Source organism: Ischnura elegans, chromosome 1, assembly GCF_921293095.1.
Source record: "Ischnura elegans chromosome 1, ioIscEleg1.1, whole genome shotgun sequence".
Taxonomy (NCBI): domain Eukaryota; kingdom Metazoa; phylum Arthropoda; class Insecta; order Odonata; family Coenagrionidae; genus Ischnura; species Ischnura elegans.
Window position 1 is genome coordinate 112955337 of NC_060246.1, and position 22594 is coordinate 112977930.

The following is a 22594-nucleotide window of genomic DNA, read 5'->3' on the forward strand; positions in this document are numbered from 1 at the left end:
GAATGGCTAAAAGGGGTTGTCGAATTGCTTCAGCGTGTACTTTAAGTGCTGGTTTTAGCGTGATGGTAGTCAGGGCTGGGAAATTTTCTCTGAAGGAATTACAGCGTCACCTGGATACTTTTAGTGCAAAATTATTTTACTCAGCTCATAGGATGGGGTGTTAAGCCATCGACTTAGAAATGCCATATTTTGCTTGGAGTGAACCAGCGGTGAGTGACAGCCATGCCTATTCTAATATCTACCTTCCCTCCCTGAGATGTCACACCGTTTCGGGAGGTAAAAAACTTAAAATGCACCAATAATTCCATTTATTACCATAGAGTGATTCATATAATGTGACTTGGCTAAATGCATTACCATTGATACCGAAACAGTAGCAAAATACATTGAATAAACCGGTAAAGGGTTACGCATCCCTAAAAGTAGATTCATTACTCCGTATAGGTTTTGAGTTCATTAAACCAGAGTGGAGGCTGGAAGAAATGCTGGAATCAATAGGTCCACAATTTATAAAAACGACAATACATAAGGTTATCGATAGCTTGTGTAGGCTTAAGAACTTCCTAATTCCGGAAAATTTTCAAAATTTCACTATTTGTATCGAGACCGCCTCGCTATGCAAACCTAGGAAGAAAGTCAAAATAATCAGCATGGTGACGGAGTTATTTTTATGAAGAGTCTTTGTGGACAACAAAGAATAAACAGAGATGAAAACAGAGAAATAAAGTTACGGGTATAAATTGAGGGGATTTAAGGCGCAAGGAGAGAAGTTTTCATTACGAGGGTGATGAAAAACTTTGCCCCCTTTACATACCTCCTCAATCCATGCAGCTTCTACTAAAAAATTAAGAATATGTTGCTGAATTAAGAGAGATGAAAATTGCTAATGGCACTGGATACTTCTCTCGTAAGAAAAAAATTAACGCCCCAACAATAAGTAGTGATTTTTACGTGTAAATACGCCAGAGCAGATGATTTAAGGATACACGACATGAAAGAACAGCCAAAAAATGTACAGGTACCATATACACGGGCATATTTTTTCTTTGGTGATCCTACTAGTCTCAAACCCATTTAGAAAGGTTGGTAAAAGGCTGGAGGCAGTTGAGATTCAGCTCAACAACAATAGTATCAACGGGGACCGAGGCGTCACCCTTAGTAAGATTTGAAATCCAACAATAATGACACAACTGATTGGTTGAGACTCCAACAATCGACCTCGATCGAGTTGATGCAGGTACGTATACATATACCCGAACATACAGAACTGCGGCATCTTACATGATCCCTGAGGATGCTAGGAAAGAATTCTAGAGAAATATCGGCCAACGTCGACCGTCTGACCCGGTGTGATACCCGAAAAGAATCCATCCAAGTATAAGGTTTTAATTAATTTTGTTGGAATATTTTTCTTTAGGTTTTTTTATCAGCTGAAATTAAAGTTGTGATTTTTATTATTTTTGTAAAATAAATAAATGTTTAATACAGTAGCAATATTTTAAAACCCGCACCTTTTCTTATTTTCACTTCTTCCCCGATAACTAGGACATTTCAAAAACCCAGACAACCGTCAGTTCACATTAGTCCGGGTTCGCGGGACTCCACTGTAGTTGTCACCTCTCTCCCCCGCCCGAATAACACACGAGGCCGTTTCTCTTTCTGGAGAACGCAACACATGCGCCACTGACGTTCACAAATACGCCGAGCGGACGGGCAAGCAGTGGTAGCAGCGGCTGCGTCATAATCCTGCCAACTAACCTCCTCACACCCAGCCCATCCCAGGCCCGACATACACAAACCCTTTCCCGCACGACATACCAGCGAAAAACAGGGCGAATGCAGGGGGGGGGGTGGGGTGGATGGGGGTGTGTATGGCGAGGGTGAGGGGGTAGGGCCGCTCATTACGCGTGACAACGGAAGCCCATTAACGGGGAGCCCTCTCTCTCCGGGGAAAAGAAAAAGAGGGGTCTTCTGAAAGGGGTGGGTGAAGAGTTGGAAGCTAGGGCCGACTACACGAGGAGGAGAGAGGGTAGGGGATCACGTAGGTGGAAGGAGGGAAAGGGGGTGGGGGTACGGCCAAGGTGTGTGTTTGTGTTTGTATGGGAAACGAGGAAGGAAGGAAGAAAGTCAGCGCGCGTCCGACCTCAAAGGAAGAACGATGATAATATAATGCATCGACTCTTGAGGCGGGCATATCAAGCGCGCCCTCGAAGACCTCCGGCTGCGGTCCCTTGTGAGGCGCAAGACCTTTTCTGTCCTTTGTCGGACGCGTTCGAGAAGTGAGTGAGTGAGTGAGTGGTAGGCTGCGTCAAATAAAAAGACAAGCACGGAGACCGTGAAGAAGGGAAGGCATTTTTTTCCACCTCCGTTTCAACGTGAATTAAAGATGCCAGGATTTTCGCATTGAAGAATATGAAAATTTCCCACTAAACCTGATATAAAAACAAATATTTTTCATCAAATATCGATAATTCTGCATTTTCATACCAGTCTAATGCAAAATTCAAATTTCAATGTTTTGAAAAATTGTCTACGTTGCAATGTCTTTGACGAGGTTTTAGAGTAACAAATTCACATTAGCGCTTGAAATATTGTAAAATTATTCACAGATATCTACAGCTCCATTTCGAAATGAGACACAAACAAATTTCCCGCCGATCTCCTGATTATAAGGAGATTGGAACATCGATGCACAAAAATACGATGCAAATTGCAATAAGCAAAGAAAACATTAAAATATTTACTAGAAATTACATTCACTCTTTCATAATATTTAGTAGATACGAGACATGGAAACCGAGGTGCAGGGAAATTAGAGTTCCCACCTACATTAGCCAGTATATTAAAGCGGCCAGGCTTTTTAAAAGTGGGTACTCATTCCTCCAAGAATTGTACTAGAGCTCGGAAGCAGTTCGAGAGTAAAATGATTGCAGGGGATCAGAGGCATTTTACATTGAAGTCCGCTCGCTAACAGTCCCAAGTTGAGGCATTGTAAGAAGTATTTTTTTTAGGATTAACCAAGTCTGCTGATTCTTATCCAGCCATACTTCATGGGATAACCAGATTACCCATGGAATATGACTATCAGAGAATTTCTTTCTATAATTTCCGACACGCTTGATTTTTCTTGTTCTTTTTACGCCAGAATCTAAAAAAGAGAGAGATATCCTAAGTCTACAATACACAATAAATTAGTATCAGGGAAATGTGATGTAGCCCGAATATTCATGAAATGAAATTTCAATATATGAAATGCAACTTTTGTTATGATTATGATAGGCTTCCAAAATACATAGCATTAAAAATTCATGGCAAATTAGGTTATTCAACTTAAAATAAGGTCAATTAAAAGTGCAAATGGCAACTTGAGCTTCATTCCCAATTAAATTATTATTAGATAGGGAAGTAAGGCCAAATTATGGCGATAAAAAGTTTTAGCACTGTATAATTTATTTTATGTTGCACTCCGAATTAGGTTGTGATGTCTTATATTAAGGATGATTTGGCCTATTAATTTCACAAAAAGTTTGTTTAAATAAAAAAATTGCATTTACATGAGTAAAAGCCGTCACACTTAAAAAAACTGCACTTTCCAATTAAAATATACTCTGTTGGTTTTTTTTGTTAAAAGTCGTATAACGAGGTGAAATATTCTACAGGATGATAAGAGAGCTTCTCGATGGGCAAACAAGATTTTATCTCGACTTGACACAGATTTGTTGGATATTTTTAACAATAATAAAATCTAATATGAGATATAATGCCTATTTAATTATGGCTGACGTTTTCGTGAGTTAAATGGTAAAATAACTTGCTTAAATTATCCTTATGTTTTTACCCACTTGTTTGAGCTACTTAAATCCTTCGTTTAATTTTCCAGTGAAAATATGCTACTCCTCATACGGGAAGGTTGAAATTATCTCTAATTAAAGATAATTAATGCCCAATTAATAAAATTAGAGAGTACCTGAAATAATGAAGACATTTCCATGTGAAAAATGTCTGGGGTATTAGGTAGTTGTTAAGGCGAAATTCAACATGAAGTAAAATCTCACGAAGACCTAATTGCGTAGAGCTAAATTTTAAAAATGTTATCACTAATGAAACCTATTATGGATCTCAACGAAGTAATCTTAGAATTAGGGAGGCAACCCGCCAAACATACTATTGCTGTATTTATGTCATAAATAATACCCACACAATAATTATAAAAACATAAAATATAATAAGATTGCGGTTTTTTCAATGAATCTGTAGATATAATCGTAAAAAAATTGTGAGGATATGTGAACGAGATGTAAAAGTCACTTGGTGATATCATAACTCGTCCAGAAATCTTAAGAAAAATGAAAGTTCGTGAAAATTGGCAAGAGAGCGATGGCATATCTAGTCCTTCCCCTATCCCTTTGATTCATCTTATTATTTTTTTTACTACGACGCTTACGGATGCGACTGGGAAACTTTCCCTAATCGGAACAATTACTACAGAAATAGATAAAAACAAGGAAAGGTGTTGCGGACTTCCTACTGCCAACGATGACGACTTCGTGGAGCACCAAATAAAGTCTCTTAAAGCAAAAAACTCGGCAAATAACTGACGTATTGAGGCTTTGTATAAGAATTAATCATGATTTATGTCTTTATACTTAAATATTTGGCCACGTTGACCTGGAAGAGAAATTTTTTTCAATTTCTTGGAACTAAATTTCAAAAATTTGAGACGTTATTTTTAGCATGAGTTGGTGTTCGATTAAAAAAAGATCTGAGTCTCGATGTGATGTGATTACTCTTTGGGACAAGCCCCAACCACAGGCGGGCCTGCGAATGACGTGTAGACCCAACGGGTAGAGACACCGGCACGCCCTCTGCGACACCACGCTGAGGAAAATTTGCTACTTTATGATAGGAGGGCGGAGGGGGATAAAGGCAGCCACTGATTAATTTCCTCCTCCGTCGACCCCTCCTATGCTGTGCGCCATTTTATTAGAACGAGAGAAGGGAGGGAGGTAGGTTGTGCGCCGCATGATTGGGGCGGAAGACCTGAAGAGCGGTTGCTAGGAGGGAAAGGACGGGATGACGCAAATCACGGCTCAAAGGAACGCAGAAAATATTCATCCAGGCTCCCAACTATCCATGGAATGACTGACGACGGTTCCAAGAAAATTTAAATGACTTATCGCCCAAAATTAATCCCTTGAAAGCTGAATGAGGCTTTCTTATTTTGACATCTGATCGCAGAGATGTTGAACGAGAGAGCACACATCAATCGTAAAGTAGTGCTTAATGAATGAACCAGGAAGCTTGCGGAGCTACAGAGAGCAGAGCTTGCAGAGCTCGAAAGGTGAATTGCCGACAGCTCCAAGCCTGGTACCATGACCATTTTTTGGTGCCTTGGTGCCTAGTACCTTGGACGTTTTATTTTGTTTTTACTTTGTTTTTTTTTACTGTTTTTCACTTTAAATGCCTTATTAAATATTTCAATGGACCGGGAATCAAACCACGGACCTTTGACTTAGCGGATCTCTGAGCAGTCCACTGACTGAAGGTTCACGGGTTTAACTCTCAGGTGAATCTTTAAAAGAAAACTTCGAGTTGGGCCAGAAGAAAACTGGCCCCTTACCCTGTATGTGTGCTAGTGTAAACTTAATCTACGATTACCTTCATTCTCACCTATTCAAAACCTATCATCGAGTTGAAATAACTGAGTGATCATTACTTAGACATCACGGTATGAAATGAAAAAAAATGGCTCACAAAATACCTTATTATTAACTGGATATTATTTTTTTCAAAGGAAATAGATATTAATCGTAGTTACATTTTTTAAAAAAACAAAGTGATTCTCCAACGCCAAGAAAGGAATAAGTATCTATGTAAATGGGCCGCTTATAGACTAAAGAAATATAACACACCTGGAAAGTAAAAAGTCTAAAATTCCACTGAAAATTTTGATGCATGAAACTCTACAGCGGAAAGTAGTACAGAGCGCATCACAAATGTAAGCCTCTTAAGTGAAATTGACGTCCACCGGAGCCATGTAAATCCACGATTCCGTACAATGGACACTCAAGTATTCGCATACAGCACAAACAGGAAAATTAATTCCCGCCTTTGGCTCGCACAGAAAGACTTGTGAGTCCCTTGAACTTTAAAGCCATCTTACAAAAAAAAACGAATCCCCTGAAAGCTGAATGAGACTTTCTTATTTTGTCATACAGTCGCGGATGTGCTCCATCAAAGGAGGAATTCATAGTCGTGGTGTAACTCCGGTTGAGTTAACCAGGGAGACTTCTCTCTTGATACGGGAGATGAATTGTCGGAGGCTTTCAATTCGGTGCTCGCCGACTTAATCTGATCGACTGGCTCGACCACATTGCGACACGCTCCAGAGTGCAAAGCAAATCAATTATTTCGCCGGTCGATTATTCATTCAAATACACTTTATGAATACAATCTTCACGCACAATTTGTGCATTGCGGGTGAATTCGTAAATATATCACCGTGGCTAGTTCCGGTACATTTAAGTTAGTCAAGAGCGACCGCCTCTACGTGGTCAAAGTTCGGGCTTTGTTTCATTCGAGAAGAATACAAAGACGACTGAGACTATTTCTCCATTCCGAGTCGATTTAACAATACCCGGTCATTATAATCACAGTGAGAAAATACGAGAAAATTTCGGAAAGCGCTCATGATCTACTATCTTATATCTATCGACAACTAAAGCCAAGTGATGATAAAGGCCTTATTCATTAATTTTCGTTTCTTAACAAAAATATCTGAATGCCACACTTACTGACTCTTGAGTACAATTATCATGTACTTAGTTTAATTTGCAATGCACAGTAAATTTCAACACGCTGGGGTGTAAATTTATATTCATCCGCTGTATTAACAGATATAGTGCTATGAAAATTCATGTATCGAGTTATAATAATGTATGCCAGCCATACGTTGGAACATTAGCACAAACAGTCAAGTAGATCGAAACTTGTGCTTGCAGGTGTCTGAGTTAAAAAATTACTAATCGTGAACTAAATTATTATACTTATGAACTCGTTCAAAAATCAAAAACCGAAATGAAAAATTAGCAACGAAATTCAAAATGTGAAAAACTGATGCACAGCCAATTTTATCCACAGAAAAATAGTCTCGATAATGAAGATGCACAATGCCGGCGTGGTCGGTCGAGTTTTGTACATTTTTAGACGTATTACCAGTTTCAAGTGTATGCTATCTTTACGCTCTCCCGACAATTTTCAGGGAGGAAAACCGTTTCAAATATTTACTGTGTATCTCAAATTAATATTTGGAGAAAAAGGGGGAAAGACGTTAATATTTGAGATAAAGGCAAATTTTGACTCAGGGCTACTCAATTCAGCGAGCATAACCAAACAATAAACTTTAGTGAAAAAGAGTTACAAACAAGTAATAAGTAGGGATATACAAAATTCGTAAATGTGATGACTCCAATTCAGGGATATTCCCGCGAAAATGCGGGAAATTTTCACTTTTATCGAGAATTTCAACAATTTAAAAGCAATTTTCATGATCATGCACACTTCTCATTTTTTTGCAATAAAAGTTGTTTTGAAGCGTGTTTAAGCCATATTGTTCTCTTAGTATGAGAATGTGGATTGCTATATTTTCATTTTTTCAATGATACGTGATTAAATAACAGAATTCAATAAAGGATTAATAGATTTATGAGATAATCAAAGATTTATACATCACTCAAAATCCCAGTCGAGCGGAAATTATTGGTCCACTTGAGTCCCTCTCTCATACGCACCTAGGAAAATATACAAACGAAACACAATTTTTGATGTTTTAACGGAAAGTGGAAGTGAAAAAAATCATACCGTAAAAAGGTCAAAGTTTTCCCAGACAAAATGTAGCCGTTATAAAAAAAAACGAATTGCAGTCAGTAAGGGAAGTCAATATAATGGTCATATAGTAGTCATAGACAGTTATTTGTGCTTTAAATTGTGCAAAAATGGGCCAGGTTGCACTTATTAAGTGGAAACTTGATTCATAAAAATTCTCCTCAGCAAGAATTTGGCTTATTTCGAAGGAAACGTGAACTTTATTACTATCGCAAAACTTTTGAGCTTTCGGAGAATTGCGAGGACGACAGCGTTTTTAATTGGTTGAAACTCAGGAATGCATCTACAGTGGAAATGAATAGCGTACGTTCCACTCTCGTGCCCAGTGCAATTAAGGCGCAATATACCTTCTTCCAATTTTGTGTTTCTAAAATTCATTAGCGATGCAAACTCGAGACGGGAACAAGCTGAATGAGCAATTATACCGCGGCTAGTTGTTATACGTGGTGATTTTAGCCGAAAAAACGCATCTAGGAGAACGAACGCAAGATTGGGCCGGAACTGAGGTAATGCATGTAAGCTCATTTCTTATTCATTGCATTTAAAGTTTATGAGTACGAAAATACTTCCCAAGGACTAAATTGCAAGGAGGCAGAGAGGAGTGATTCATTTCAAATGCATAGTATTCGAGCGCAAGGAAGAAAAAATAGGAGGAAAAAAAAAGTTCCTGACTGAGTATTCAAATCGCTTAAGCCGTTTTCAGCATCTTCCAATCCGGAATCAAACGGCCAAGAATTTACGGTTCGCCTGATTTGACTAATCGCATTTATTCGCCAAAAAGGCGAAAGGGGAGCCGGATGAACCTCGTTGCAGTATGCTGTTGGCTTCCAACGGAAACATCTCAAATTATACGATCCGGTTATTTATTCCGGTTACCCGAAGAGAATTGCGAGCTTCTTTCATCTGGATCTCTCTCATCCTTTTCTCTTTCCCACCTCCATCATGTTGCTCGGTCCTCGTCTGTTATTCCCTTAGATTGAGCCTGAAAAGCTATTTAATATACAGTTATAGAAAAACCGCGAATAAATAGAGTCAAATTAGGTATGAATTCGGACAAAAATGGTCTCAGCTTGATTATCCCTTCATTGCATTTTGTATCATATATGATACGATACACTCATTATCATATATCACTCAAGATACACTCATTGCCGGTTATTTGCTCGAACGCATGGTGTATTAGATATGACACACCTCGTCGTTATACTGTGTGGTTCTCGAAATAGTCAGTAGGTGTTATAGGTGATCATCTTCTCATTATGTTAAAGGAAGTCAGCTCCCTGCATGAGAGACGTATAAGAGGATTTATTCGAATGGTATCCATACATATCATTATTAATGCTACAGGCGCCGTTTAGTATGTCAAATGAAAACATTTTGCGGAAAATTGCCAAATCTGTTGATACATACTTATTAATGCAAAAGTTGTCTATAGCCATCATGTATCATATGTGATACATATTAAATGTTTCCTTGAAAATTATACATAGCAGAAAAAGTTATTAAAATATGGTAATTGAAGCGTTACTGGATATATTTTATAAAGATTTTCTTTTGCAGGCATTTAGCAATTCTTGCACTTAGGGGTTAAAGGAAAAGTGGAAACATCATTCACTTTAGATTATTGTTTTCATACCTCTCTTCCACGTTTTTTTATTGAAGGGAAGTTCGGCCGGGAATCGTGAAATTTTGTGAAGTTCGACCGATTTAAGTGGCAGGAGAATAAAATAAATCTTAAATAAATTAATTCGTTTACTCAAAAATGTTCGCATCCCCATCCACCTTCAGGGAATTGAATAGCTTCAAAAGATGGAAATCGCTTGGCTGAAGTATTATTTGATATTTTCGACGTAACTTAGCCAGTAAGAGAGAATCTAAATATTCTCCTGGCTCATAACAATGATGAACTATTTGATTATTTGAAAATCTGAATCAGAAAAAGCAAATAAACTAATTTAACTACTCATTTAATCTTAAATGTGCACGATAAAATGTAATAGATTCAATACGTGCTTGTTTGCACGCATTTTATCGCGCACATTTAAGATTAAATCCCCCGATATCTAACTATGGATGAAAATTATCAGTAGCCATCTCGGTAATTGGACACAACAAATTTATCACTTTCAAAAAATAAATTTTCATAAATATTTATATGTTTCCAACTACCAAATGAATTCAACAGCCTTTATATATATTGGCGTTAAAGACTTTCATTGCAACACCAAGGTATATAAATTAAATTCTATACACACAAGGTGCTCAAATAAACAGCAAAATACGAATACTATCCAATATTATTTCTGCGAAAAATATCCGACAGATTTATTCTGACGTGGTCACTTTGAATAGCTCTTTCTGCACATTTTTGAGAAATAAATTGTAGTACTATCACTATAGCGCTGTCTAAGATCAGCGAAATTTTATAAACTGTATTTGGGGTGCAAATTCGGGATGGGATAATTCTGACACTTGCTGACAGACCCTGATTTAATTCTTGAAACTTTAAATTGAACCCAAAAGATTGGTAACCAATGAAGTACGATTGAGGCTAAAGTCGGTTTATACTCCAGTGCGGAAACTGGATGGTGGCCTTAATTGATCCCATCTCTCTAGGTCTCATGCCTTAAAAATTACTTAAACTCAGGCTCTCTTGTGCATATAAGACCACTTCTTATCGTTGGATTACTTCGCTACTTATTTAGCACGCACTTCTTTACTCTTACAATTACCTGATCTACAATATAACTTTACTCAATAGTAAATATTATGAATTTTCGTTAAAATAATAAATATTTCATTTCACGCGTAAGTATACATCACTGGTATGATTAAGTGTTTGCTAAGGTATAATTTGTTAAGGTATAATATTGTAATGCTTAGCGCTCCCGTGAAAATCATTAATTCTTACTTAGTAACAGCCAACCAAAATAAGGAGAAGGTCTCAGTGATTTCGTCGAATCATTAAAGTTATTTTGGCTTCAATGGGAATGCAACATTTTCCAGAAATCCTCTAATACATACACGGGGAAGATTTGGTAGTTATCTCACGATGCATCAAGAACACTGCTGCAAGAGCGTCCCTTTCATAGTAAGCATAGGTATTGTAATTCAGCCTAAAGCACTACAGAGTACTCAACATCAGCCGCATCGATCAGAGGACCTTGATCTGGACAAGGGAATGTCCTTGGTAGAGGAAGTACTCATCCTCTAGCATGTGATGATGACATGATAGGAACAGATATTTGGTATCATTTTTTGGCCCTACCCACGGTTGCCAAATTTCCGTGCCCGCTTACCGAAAGGGCCGAAATAAAACAAGGCATGGGTGGTGGCAAGCACGGTCGTTGAAGTCACCGCGACCTTAAAACTAAGATGTACTCACCGACACGATGTAAGCGATGCCCCCGATGGTCATCCTCGCGACGGACTCTTTCCGGCGCACGGGCGGCTCGGCCCAGCGGGGCTCGCCTGAGGCGAAGTGGTCCGCCTCGGCGCCTCCCCCACCGACGCCGCTGCCGTCTGGAGCGTCACTCGAGGGCAGGACGTCGGGCCGCGGTCCTGACACGGATCGGACGGCACGGCCCTGCAACAGGAGAAGAGAGGAGAAAAGCCGTCAGTGGGATACATGCACTGTCCAGTGGCTGGAGGAAGATGGTAAAGGGGGCTTAATCACATAGCGCGATGTGCTAATCTCAGAATTTAAGGGAGAAGTTCGAGGTAAATACTCCTCATTCTCGTAGTTTGACTGAATCCGGATATCAAATGTTTCTCGAGTCTTTGATAGTTCGAGGAACATGTGATATGATATGTTTGTCGGCGCAACCAAATCAACCAATAGTGTAGTATTTGGGTGCAACCACAAGGTCTGACAACTGAGGTCATTAGCACTATCAAACCTATTAAAAACATGAAAATAGAAGCAAGCTTATTCACACACAAATCATCATTTGCGTAAAATTAACTTACCAAATTAAAATGAAATATTACAGTAACTGAGATAGATGTATTCGACCAATAAATGATCATATAACTGTAAAAGATGCGACATAAATACAATTTTTTTTCTTTTTTAAATTTAAGGCAGAGAATAATGACTTCGGAGCATTTATTTTCAACATCGGGTGATGTATTTTTTGTGAGAGCAGAGGCATTTCAAGATACTACGCATAATCATTTAGACTCACAGAGTTAAGGAATAAAATGACGCTCAGGTTAAAATGAGCGCGTTTCAGAGATTTAGAAGAATGGATAAGCCCACCTTTGCAAGTAAATGGCATAAGGAAATATGTTTTTCATCAAAATAACAAGAAATACCTGTCATTTTTGGATGTTCATATATTATTTCAGTACACACTTTAGTTAGAATTGTTCGGTACCTACTACACAAAAACACACGTAAAGAAATATTGGCCCGAAGGTAGAGGCCATAAAGTGAAATTCCATAAAAAAGAGCTAAGACTACCGATTTGTCAGAATGTTATATTCATGAAAGCTTCGGTTGATTATGATCAAGTAGTTTAGGTTTCCAAACATATAAAAATTGATGAATGATCTCATGTTTAGAAATGCCAAGAATAGTTTGATTGCTAAAATAGCCACGAAACTCAACGTTTCAAATTAAAGTCGCAAAGAAAATTGATAAAACTTACTTTGAGTGCCCTAAAATATAAAAAAACCACATTGAGGGAATATTGTTCTTCAATCAAACTATTGGATCACTGCTTTTAAACTATAGGGTGTTTCAAAAAGAATATACATATTACAAAGTATTATTTTGTCCAAACTATCAATCGTTGCGCCTCGGATCGGCTAATGGAGATACGAATACATGGTCTAGTTTATTTTAATAGCCGCTAGATGTTAGTTTTCTTCTGTTTTGATTGGCAATCGTCATATGTCTGAAATAGCTAGTCCGCAGCTGAAATAATTTTGTGTCCTCAAGTTTGCGAAGTGCAATTGTGTAATTGCAGTGCAAAGAAAAATTCAGGTTGAGGTACTCAATCGACCCTTCTAATGGGTGGAACATTCACAGATGGTATCGACTATTTACAGGTAAAGGATGTGTATGAAAAGGATAGAGTCCTGGCCACCCTTGTGTTTCTGAAGAAAATATTGCGCGAATTCAAACTGCTTTCCAACGTAGTCTTCAAAATCAACTCGTAGCACCAGTCGGGAGTTACAACTGCCTACAACAGCACCCAGTGACTTCTTCGTAATAGAAAACGTTTATGTACCGCCACTCTCTCTCTCTGCACCTCGGAGAGGTGAATGACCGCATCCGTACTGCCATAACATCAGTGACGAAGGACATGCTTGCCCGAGTATGGGAGGAATTGGAGTATCGACGTGATAATGTTCGTATCGCTGATGGGGGGCATATTGAACATGTGTAATCTAAACTTAAGAGGTTCGTAAATATCTGTGTGGATTTTCATATTCGTATGTCTGAAAGTTTAATGATATATTGTAATCATTAATTTTCAGTTATTTTGAGTTGAATGTCAATGTGACAATTTGAGCCGTGCATGCTGGCTCGAGGTGGGCCTGGCCAGGCGACTGGTGTCAAACAAGCTCGTGCCTGGACGACGGCGGTAGAGCCAGCTTCTCCCCCCCCCCCCCCCACCGACTCCACCGGCAATTTGGGGGGCTTATATAAAGCCTTCCCGGGGACGAGAGTGCACTGTTTTTCCTCATCTTGACTTGTGCCGGTCGTTGCAGCGCGGCCCTGCTGTCGCCCAGTCATCCCCGGTGCCTGGTGTGAACCTTTCCCCTCCTTAACCCCCCCTCTATTTCGTAGCACTAAACCTTTTTGTTGTATTTACCATATTAAATACTCGCCAGAGGGCGGCGAGTTTTTCTGATTTAACCCGTGTAGTTTCCTTTTTTTCCCCTTTTTCCCAGTTATTTTCCGTGAGGTGACCCCTCAAATTGATGGGAGAAAGACAATGAAGCAGACGGTATTGGACAGCAGAACTATAATGTATCAATTGTTGTTGACGGTGCGGGACAGAGAATCGGAGTATGGTTGTAAAAGTTGTGGTGTGCGGGTCTTCGCTTCCGAGGGTTTCGCTACGAGAACTGATTGAGTGTTTGTAAAGTGTATAAACCATATTTGTGAAGTGAGTAAAGAGGAACGTTACATTTAGGTGATAAAAAGTGTTTTAACCATATTTGTGAAGTTAAAGAGGAAAGTTAAAACGTTATAATGTGCATTCGAAATACGTACATTCTTTTTGAAAAACTCTGTATTCGTCAGAATGAAAGTGTAACACCGAGTTAAAAATGTGCTCATAATGTGAATGGAATAAAAAGTTATTTTATTTGTATAAAAAAGAATCATCAGGCATTGAAAGTGAATTGGACATGGAGGTTGTTTCACAGCTGGAGCATCACAAAAAAGGCCCTAAAAGGATTCGAAAGTCGCAGTTACGATACAGTTATGTGACTGAATCCATGGAATAGGAGGATATTCACATTCACAAAATATTTGGTGAATCTGAGGAAAACAAATCTGCCAAGCAATTAAATTTGCATAATAGAATCAGAACAGAGCTCCTCATTTAAAAAAATTGAGAAATACAGAGTGAGGAGTAATCAATTCGCAGCGATCAATTGGAGGTGAATTGAACCAAATGGAATCTATCAATGCTTGCATGTACATAGAAAACATAAATCGAAACATGCCCGAGAAATTACATTAACATCCACCAAAGGATGCATGTTTCGAACAAAATTTTCTCGTGTTAATAATCAAAGAAAATATGCGGCGCATAGAACGTAAAGGAAACTGGCTTACATCCGGTAATACATAAACAACGGAAAAGATTGAGGAAAATATACATTTCAATATAAATGGAGTAGAAAAGTATGGAGTTCATTGAGAGAGTGATTCAACACTCATAAAAAATCACCATATCACGATTGAAATGATAACTGAAGAGGAAATTGTGGAAACACACCCCATCGTTTATGTTCACGAAACACATTGATATAAGAAAAAGTATGTGGCGGAAGTAATATCCACGTTCCGGAGTGGAAATATGAGTATTGAAAATATGAGTTACTACAGCCTGAGTGATGTGAATTACCCTCGGCAGTTACTGACCCCGCATATGATAAAATGGTTCCGAAGACGAGCGCGCTTGATTGAAAAAAAACAAAACGTTGACGCACTGTAAATCCTCCGAAATAAAGCTGAAATAAATTTTCCCTCTGCCTCCGGAAAAATATCGCCTTGTGCACAAAATTTTCATAGCTTGCAAAGCACCTAGGTATCCTCGTTGGTTCTCGGTAGCGGGTGAGGGAATGCATTAATTCATTAATGGCGATGTTGCAGCCACCTAGAGGGGAAGAAAGCAATTAGGGTTAAAAGCTTTTTGCCTCGTTGCATTTTCGACTCCTTCCCCCCTCCCTCCTCTTCCGTCATCACCGTTGGCACCTCCAAGCACCGCACCCCTTGCGGATCATCCACTCCCCCCTCCCGCTTCCCTCTCCGTGGGTGGTGCCGTTCACCGCTGCCGTTCCCGCATCTTCCACGTCAAAAACTATCTCGTGCGACACTTTGCTTCCTCACGCACCGTCCCCAAGTAGACGCGAATGACACTCTTAAACGTCGGCGGTGGGCATATCGACAATACGGCCGTCATTCGTACCTTAAAAATCTGAGATAACTTCGCTTTTGAACTTTGCGCTACGGGTGACGGCAAAGAAGAGGATATCTTTATGCCGGTCGACTTGAAACTTGAGGGATTTTATTGCCTGTTCGGTGTTCCGGGTTAAAGTTTTTAAAGAGCGTCCGAAAGTCGACAGAAGGGATGATTTTCCTAAATCAGCGACTGAAGAAAATACATTATGAACCATTGATGTATCACCTCCTAAATATTTTTATGGCCGCCTTGGGACGGTAAAAGCTGCACTTTATGAGAAAATGCAGCTGCGAAATAGAGAAAATTCTTCTCCTATTACTGAAAAACTTAGAAATACCGCTTGCTAGCGAGAGGAAAACTCGTAACTTGGATCCATAAATTGGTGCGTGTTAAAAAAAACAAAAAACCAAAGTATCACTAAAATTCAAGTAAACACGATGAGAACCAAGGAACTTCATTTCACAACCGAAATGATAATGTCTAAAACAGAGATTAACTTGCAGCTTATATCTGCATAATCTATTTCAGATTACATTCTTTCCGAGATTAAGACCACGAACTAGTTCACTTGAAAAATTGGGTCATTCATTACATCTTGGTCGGCTAGACCAAGTGTTTACGCCCGAAATCGTAGATTCAGATATTCCTCATGGTCAATCCATACGTAGCATTCAATCAAACGCGTTTAATCACATCTATATAATTTGTACCTGACCGCACGTCCTACTAGAATGCCATGGCCAAATGTATAATGCGCCAGCTGCCAATGACAAACACAGCAAGAAAATCATAACACCACGGGTTAAAATTTTAAAACCGTCTGATGCGCTTAAAATTATTTCGCATATGCGGTCTATGCCGAAGAGTAAGATGTATAGATCACTCAGTACGTAAGGAATATATTTTATAAAATGCGATTCATCTGTTCATTGAATTAATTGTCAATTTTTTCCTAAGTACTTTTCCAAAATTACAATCCCTTTGGGAAAACGCAATGGTAGTATTAGAACCGTTTTATCACATGTAACATTCCCCCAGTACATTCTAAAATTATTTGAAAATCTACCCGGTGACACTTAAATTGAATAATGCAAAAATACTATCATAATGACCTTAAAATGAGACTATAAAAATTACTTACACTTTTGTGGCTTCTTTATTGGAACATATATGCGAAGTTTAATTGAAAATAGGTCTAAAAACGATTTTGAAGGCAAAAAGGGCTGGAAAATGTTTCAATATATATATATATGATTTCGACAAATCCTATCAAATAACTTAATCAGTTGATATCTACTGAGAAAACTCATGTTACACAGTCGATTTATACCTGGTCTTTCTAATTTACCTTGCCCCAAAATAAACTGGGAAATGAGTGTGACAACCTACATTGTCATAGCACATAATAGCTTTAAGGGATAATGGATTCATCAGGAAGAAAGCAGTTATTCCTAGTTTGTTTCGTGGCAACGGAGGAAAGCCGGCATTGCGCCACGTAGTTTCAAATTAAGACCACTGCAGTCAAGACACGGCTTTCTTCATTATCATGGTGACAACATATTTGATTAAGTCTGTCTGTTCAAAAGTCTGCAGCAACACAAAAAGCTGAGAGTCATTCGAAAAATCAACGCAAATGAAAATCGAGTTATAATGAGTTCATCGAGTTTAACCCCACCTCTATCCACCGCGTTAATTTTAAAAGGCGTTTACTCCGAGCCCGAGTGGTGAATGATTTGCATTAATGCCGACAGATTCTATAATGAAATGTAAACCAAACACAGGAAAAAGTTTTCACGAAACATTTATAACAGTCACGTAAGCAAAACACTACTAAAATGCACGTATAATTTTTGATGGACAAAGGGATTGAAAAACTAATTCACTCTCATTTCAACGCAAAAATGAAAGTTATTTCAAGCCTTAGCATCATTCAAGTATTGTTTTTAAATGTTCTGCTTAAAAGACAAATGCTCACAATTCTGGCTCAATAAATTAATTATCAATGACTTTATCATTAAATTTAAGCAATTATCACTTTAGAAATGCAGCAGCAATTTTGAGCAGGAAAATAATCATGGTGAGAATACGAAAATTAACTGTATATTTTCTATAAAAAGATTTATTTACAATTCAAAATTAAGCGCACTACACGAATATTCTAAAAATGTTGATAAGATGGAACTAATTTATTAATGTCTTTTCACCTTGAGCACCACGTTTAAAAACTAAATTGAAGAAAATATTCTCATGAGGAATTTAACCTGAGCTATTTTGAGACCTCCAAAACCACAGCACTTCATCCGTTTGATAGAGACTAAGGTCACATGTGCGTTATTTGTACTGATTCAATAGATTTCTCTAAAATTAGCATCTTGTTCATTTGATGATCACATTATATACGAAGTGGGGTCAAACGACTGTGAGAATAAATAAGATATTAGGCATGAAAAAAATCAACGTGAGTGAAATAGATTTTAAAATAGTTCTCTCAGTTTTTTTCTCATAATTATTTGAATATCATTTCTGAAAAAATTCCAATCGTATTGATGCGTAGTTTTCCGCGGCGTTGTCTAGACGATGTCTCCATGTTTCTGGGTTACACCACGTGGATTTTCTTTGTGACGACAGTTTCTCCGGTATTCCAACCGGCGTCTTCAGGTCGAACCGTTCCCCTCTTCTAACCATCTTTCTATAGCACGATAAAATAATCCACGTTCAATGACATTAAATTGGAAATTCGACCGGTAACATTCGAAAAATTATGGAGCAGCATCAGAACTAACTCGGATAAATTCTATGAAAATTTACAACACACAATACCATCTTAGCCGCAAAGCAGCCATCGTGGGAGTACGGAGGCATCAGTTATCATCAATGCTTGGAAACGTGAATCTCCCGCAACATAGAAAAGTGTATCTTCATGAGGCTATAATCCGGACCATTACTTCATACGCAGCACCAGCATGGATTGGTGTTGCAAGCAAATCTGCTCAGCATATCCTGGAAGTAGCAGAGAGAAAATCTCTTCGGGTTGCCCTTTGTCTCGGATGGACACCGCATAATGAAGCTTTATGGCCGTTAGCGCGGATGGAGCCGCTGGAGGAGACTCTTCGTTCCGAGACGAAGACATTTTTCCAGGATGTCGCGGAATCAAAGTTTCCGGAGCTGCGACGGATAGCAGAATTCCCTGACTGGCCCTGGGACAAATACAAAAGACCCTGCGCCGGAACCGGTCAAACCGAAGATCTTCCTCCGAAGGAACAAAAGAACGCGGTTCTGTAACGGGATTTACGGCCTCAACACAGGAGGCTTTTACAGGGAATAAGTCCCTTTGCAATTTGGAACTCGAAGCGAATCATAATCTGAAGAGCCCAGGAGTACTGAGCAGATTAATACCAATCAATATAAGATTGGTTTGAAGTACCACGCGTCTAATACCAACTTATTGAAAGATTGACTGCTTGGCTATTGATTTTTACGGTACCTACAAATGTGACCTGGATCATTATATTCGCACACTTTGAACTATAAATACAATACAAAGTATGCGTTACATGGATTGCAATCCCAATTAAATTCAATCTGGAATACTCCATCGACAAAAAATACGAAAAAATGATTTAAAATATTAATAAATAGCGATAATAGTAATAAATTTCCTATGTTCTTACGTGATAGTAAAACAGTATAAATTAAATTTAATCCATAAAATATGAAATTTAAGAAAAGCGTCCACATATATCAAGTCTGCCGGGATTTGATAGGTATCTGCATACAATTTTCAACCTCAAGTACGGTATAGTAAAATTAAATAAAAAAATTTCTCATCTTCACCGCAAAAAATCGCGCGTGAGCATCAATGGAGAATTTTCATCATATCAGGGTGGTTTTGAATAGCCTCACTTAAAACAAGGACGTCGCCGTAAGTCCCTAACGAGTGGAAAATGATTCATGAGCCAATCAGAAACAGGCATCCATATATCCAGATATATGCACCGCTTCGAGAAGACCAATACTAGGGCGGTGACACCACCGAAGGTCAATAAATATTTCGCCGCGGCTCAACCACACGTATAGTGTGCAGCGCCGTCGCCGTGTGGAATTGAGGGCTGAACAGCCACCGTGTTGATTGGAGTGGTTTCGGACGAATGTTTCGCGCGAGAAACAAATTGGATGCCATCTGCGGACGAAATTTCGGGAAATCCCGATCACGTGACAAAGTTGGGACTTTCGATTTGACAGAAGTTACATCGCCATGACGACGAGAACAAATTGAAGTTAACGAGGGGACAAATTGAAGAGTCTCAGTGAAATGTTTCATACCTTTCTAGTTGCAAACGTTATTGTCCAGCCTTTGGTCTTAGTTTTGTAATTAATTTGGAAAATACAGCTAGTTCTATGTGATAATCGCCATGAAAATGAATAAATTCTAATTTATGTAAGGGAAATCCCTCCCCTTGAATCGATTTCATTTGATATTTAAAATATTACGTAAAGGAAATTCCAAGAAGCTAATACACCCTCAGTATTTATGCTAACATATGCAATATTTTTTCTCTTCTAATACTCTCTTCAACATGATTTATTAACTTCTTTTACATGCACTGCTAAAGCTTGATAAGTTATTTGAAGATTAAGGTATGCAAAACATTAATGCGGGTTCGCTCTAAGTTGACCTCATCCGAGTTCTGAAGTTTGAATGACCACCAACGCATGACGGGTTCCTTACCCTTACCATTCCAGATCAGGGTCAATCCTCTTTTGGTTTATATGACAGTAAATCACCTTCCCTATCCGTCCTGAACCTCTCTTTGCAAAGTGGTCAAAATCTGCCTTCGATCCATGCAGAGAAAGAAGTCTTAGCCCTTCGCAGCTCTGCAACTACGTCCACTCTTCTCAAATGGGATCATGGGACACACTTCTAATGCCTCATCACTCATTCCTGAGGAGAGAAGTTCTCAGAGGAGAAGGGGGGCCTTTTAGGGCGCAAACTTTAGAAAACCGCTCTCGGCCGAGTGATATCCTTTCGACCGCACGCAGCTCGCCTCCTCGAATCGGCAGGGGTGGTAGGGGGAGGAGGGGCTCTCTCTCCTCGGAGACTTTGACGGTGGGTTGCGGCGATGATGACCGGTGAGTTTTCGAAGGGTGAGTTCTATGTTCCTCGACACAAATTCAGGACGAGCGCTCTCCAACTAGGACCAGCCACAGTTCTCCAACCTATATTCTCATCTCACTGTAACTAACTAACTAACTGAGTGAGACAATAAGGAGTCACATCCTACATTCACAGTTGCAGATAGCTACGTGAGGGACTCACTTCGCTCTACATGAGCCAAGGCCTCTTTCTCCCACATGTGCGATTCATGATACGTCAATAACCAATAGTATTACTTTCATTTGGACATGAATCATTTTATAAATATGCATTAATAAATGCAGAAACAAAGTAGGTCAGACTCACGTGAAAGGTGATGTTAGATTTTCTTAACTTAACGATACCGGGGAATACCGATACTCTATACTAGTGAATGGCAAAGAATTTATTTCCACAAACTGACCTTTTTTGCTAATGCCTGACAAAGATAATAGGAAGTTTTTTTAACGGAAACCAAGCGAGCGTTATCTGTAAACCGTACATCTCATAGATCTAATGCAGTTTTAATTACTCGCCGTCCAGATTTTATTAGAGAAACGTATGTTCATATGATATATATATGGCATAGTTCGTTGACTTAATTGGCTAAAGAAGAAATGAAATATTATCTCATTTACACCATCATAAAATTTCATGTCTAATCAAGACTTCCTCATTTCCTTAAACTTTATGTTTAATTTAGAGAAGATTTAGTTGCAATTGGTGGAGCTGAGAAATGAATTAAATACAGTAGAACTAACTCATATACATAGAAATGGAAAAATTGGCCACTTGAAAAATGGTATGCAAATAAATAGTAAAAAACACCTGATCCATGACTATAAAAATTATTGAGTTCAACTTTGTTTGGTCACCAGATATTTTTACTATATCACCATGAAATTTAATGAAAGCATGGAGAAAAAAATTCACACATGTGAGAAGTTTTACGGGCCATCTCTCCAGAGGCTTGTTGAGGATTGCATAGTGAGGTTTGGATGATTAGGAGGAGAAAAATAAAAGACTCCGACACTAAGATCGAGAGAGTTGAACAGTAGTTGAAGTGTTCAGGCCAACTGGTCGTGATTAACTCGCAGCGCAAGTTACATTTCATGACCCTCCAGTTACGCTTTTATTTGGTACGTTCCATGGGGGTATCTCTGCTATCCCTATTGGGAATCGCCTATCGGAATGTGGGACGAGAGCGCACTGAAGTTGTGGCCTACGATCGGAGAAAATCGGTCAGATACTTTTGGAAAGGGAAGGGGGGGACCCTATTTGCAGCGTAGGGGATGGAGGATTGAATGTACGCTCACGCCACGATCACTTGTTCTGCGCCGAGATTGGCCCGTTGAGAGCGTGTCCCCCTCCCTCGGTCACCACAGTTACCAGTTCATCTCGACTGTTTCCAGCTCGTCTCAACTTTCAGACCTCGTCTCCTCTCCTTCCATCACCTCGGATGACCTTTTCCCCATCGCCCTCCCAACAACTTCGGCTTCAGCTGGAAAACCCTTCCCGATGTTTGCATTCCCGCCGGTGAAGTGGAGAAGGAAGGCAGGGGGGGAGATGATGAAGTGAGAAGAGGAAAGGTCGAAAGTTGGAGGGACCTCGGGAAGGCAGAGAGAGTTAATCGGCCTCCCTTTCTCCAATGCGTTTCCATGTCCTGATCCGTATAAAGGGTCGCCAAACGGGCTCGTTCGTATTGATCGGTGGAAAAACGCCGGGAAATACTCGCGCGAATTCCAGGCTCTTCATTCACTCAGGGCCATGTGAGCGGGTGGTGGGTGACGACAATCGGGAATTCTACGGTGGTTCTCCTCGGAGCGTTACCTTGGGGGATTCGCCGTGAAACGCTTTGAAGCGAGAGACCGGAGAGCGAGAACTTTGGCACTCGGCAAGGATGCAAATAAAAAAAAGTTACAGTCCT

The 22594-nt window shown here is 39.3% G+C and overlaps 1 protein-coding gene across 5 annotated transcripts in view; it reads right to left on the bottom strand.

Moving 5' to 3' along the window:
• LOC124168289 (inactive rhomboid protein 1) overlaps positions 1-22594 on the bottom strand; it is a 276207-nt gene that overhangs the window by 34685 nt on the left and 218928 nt on the right. For all 5 annotated transcript variants that reach the window (XM_046546462.1, XM_046546455.1, XM_046546447.1 and 2 more), the window contains exon 4: positions 11270-11470. In XM_046546462.1, the coding sequence (XP_046402418.1) occupies positions 11270-11470 (201 nt within the window). The remainder of the gene's footprint in view (positions 1-11269; positions 11471-22594) is intronic.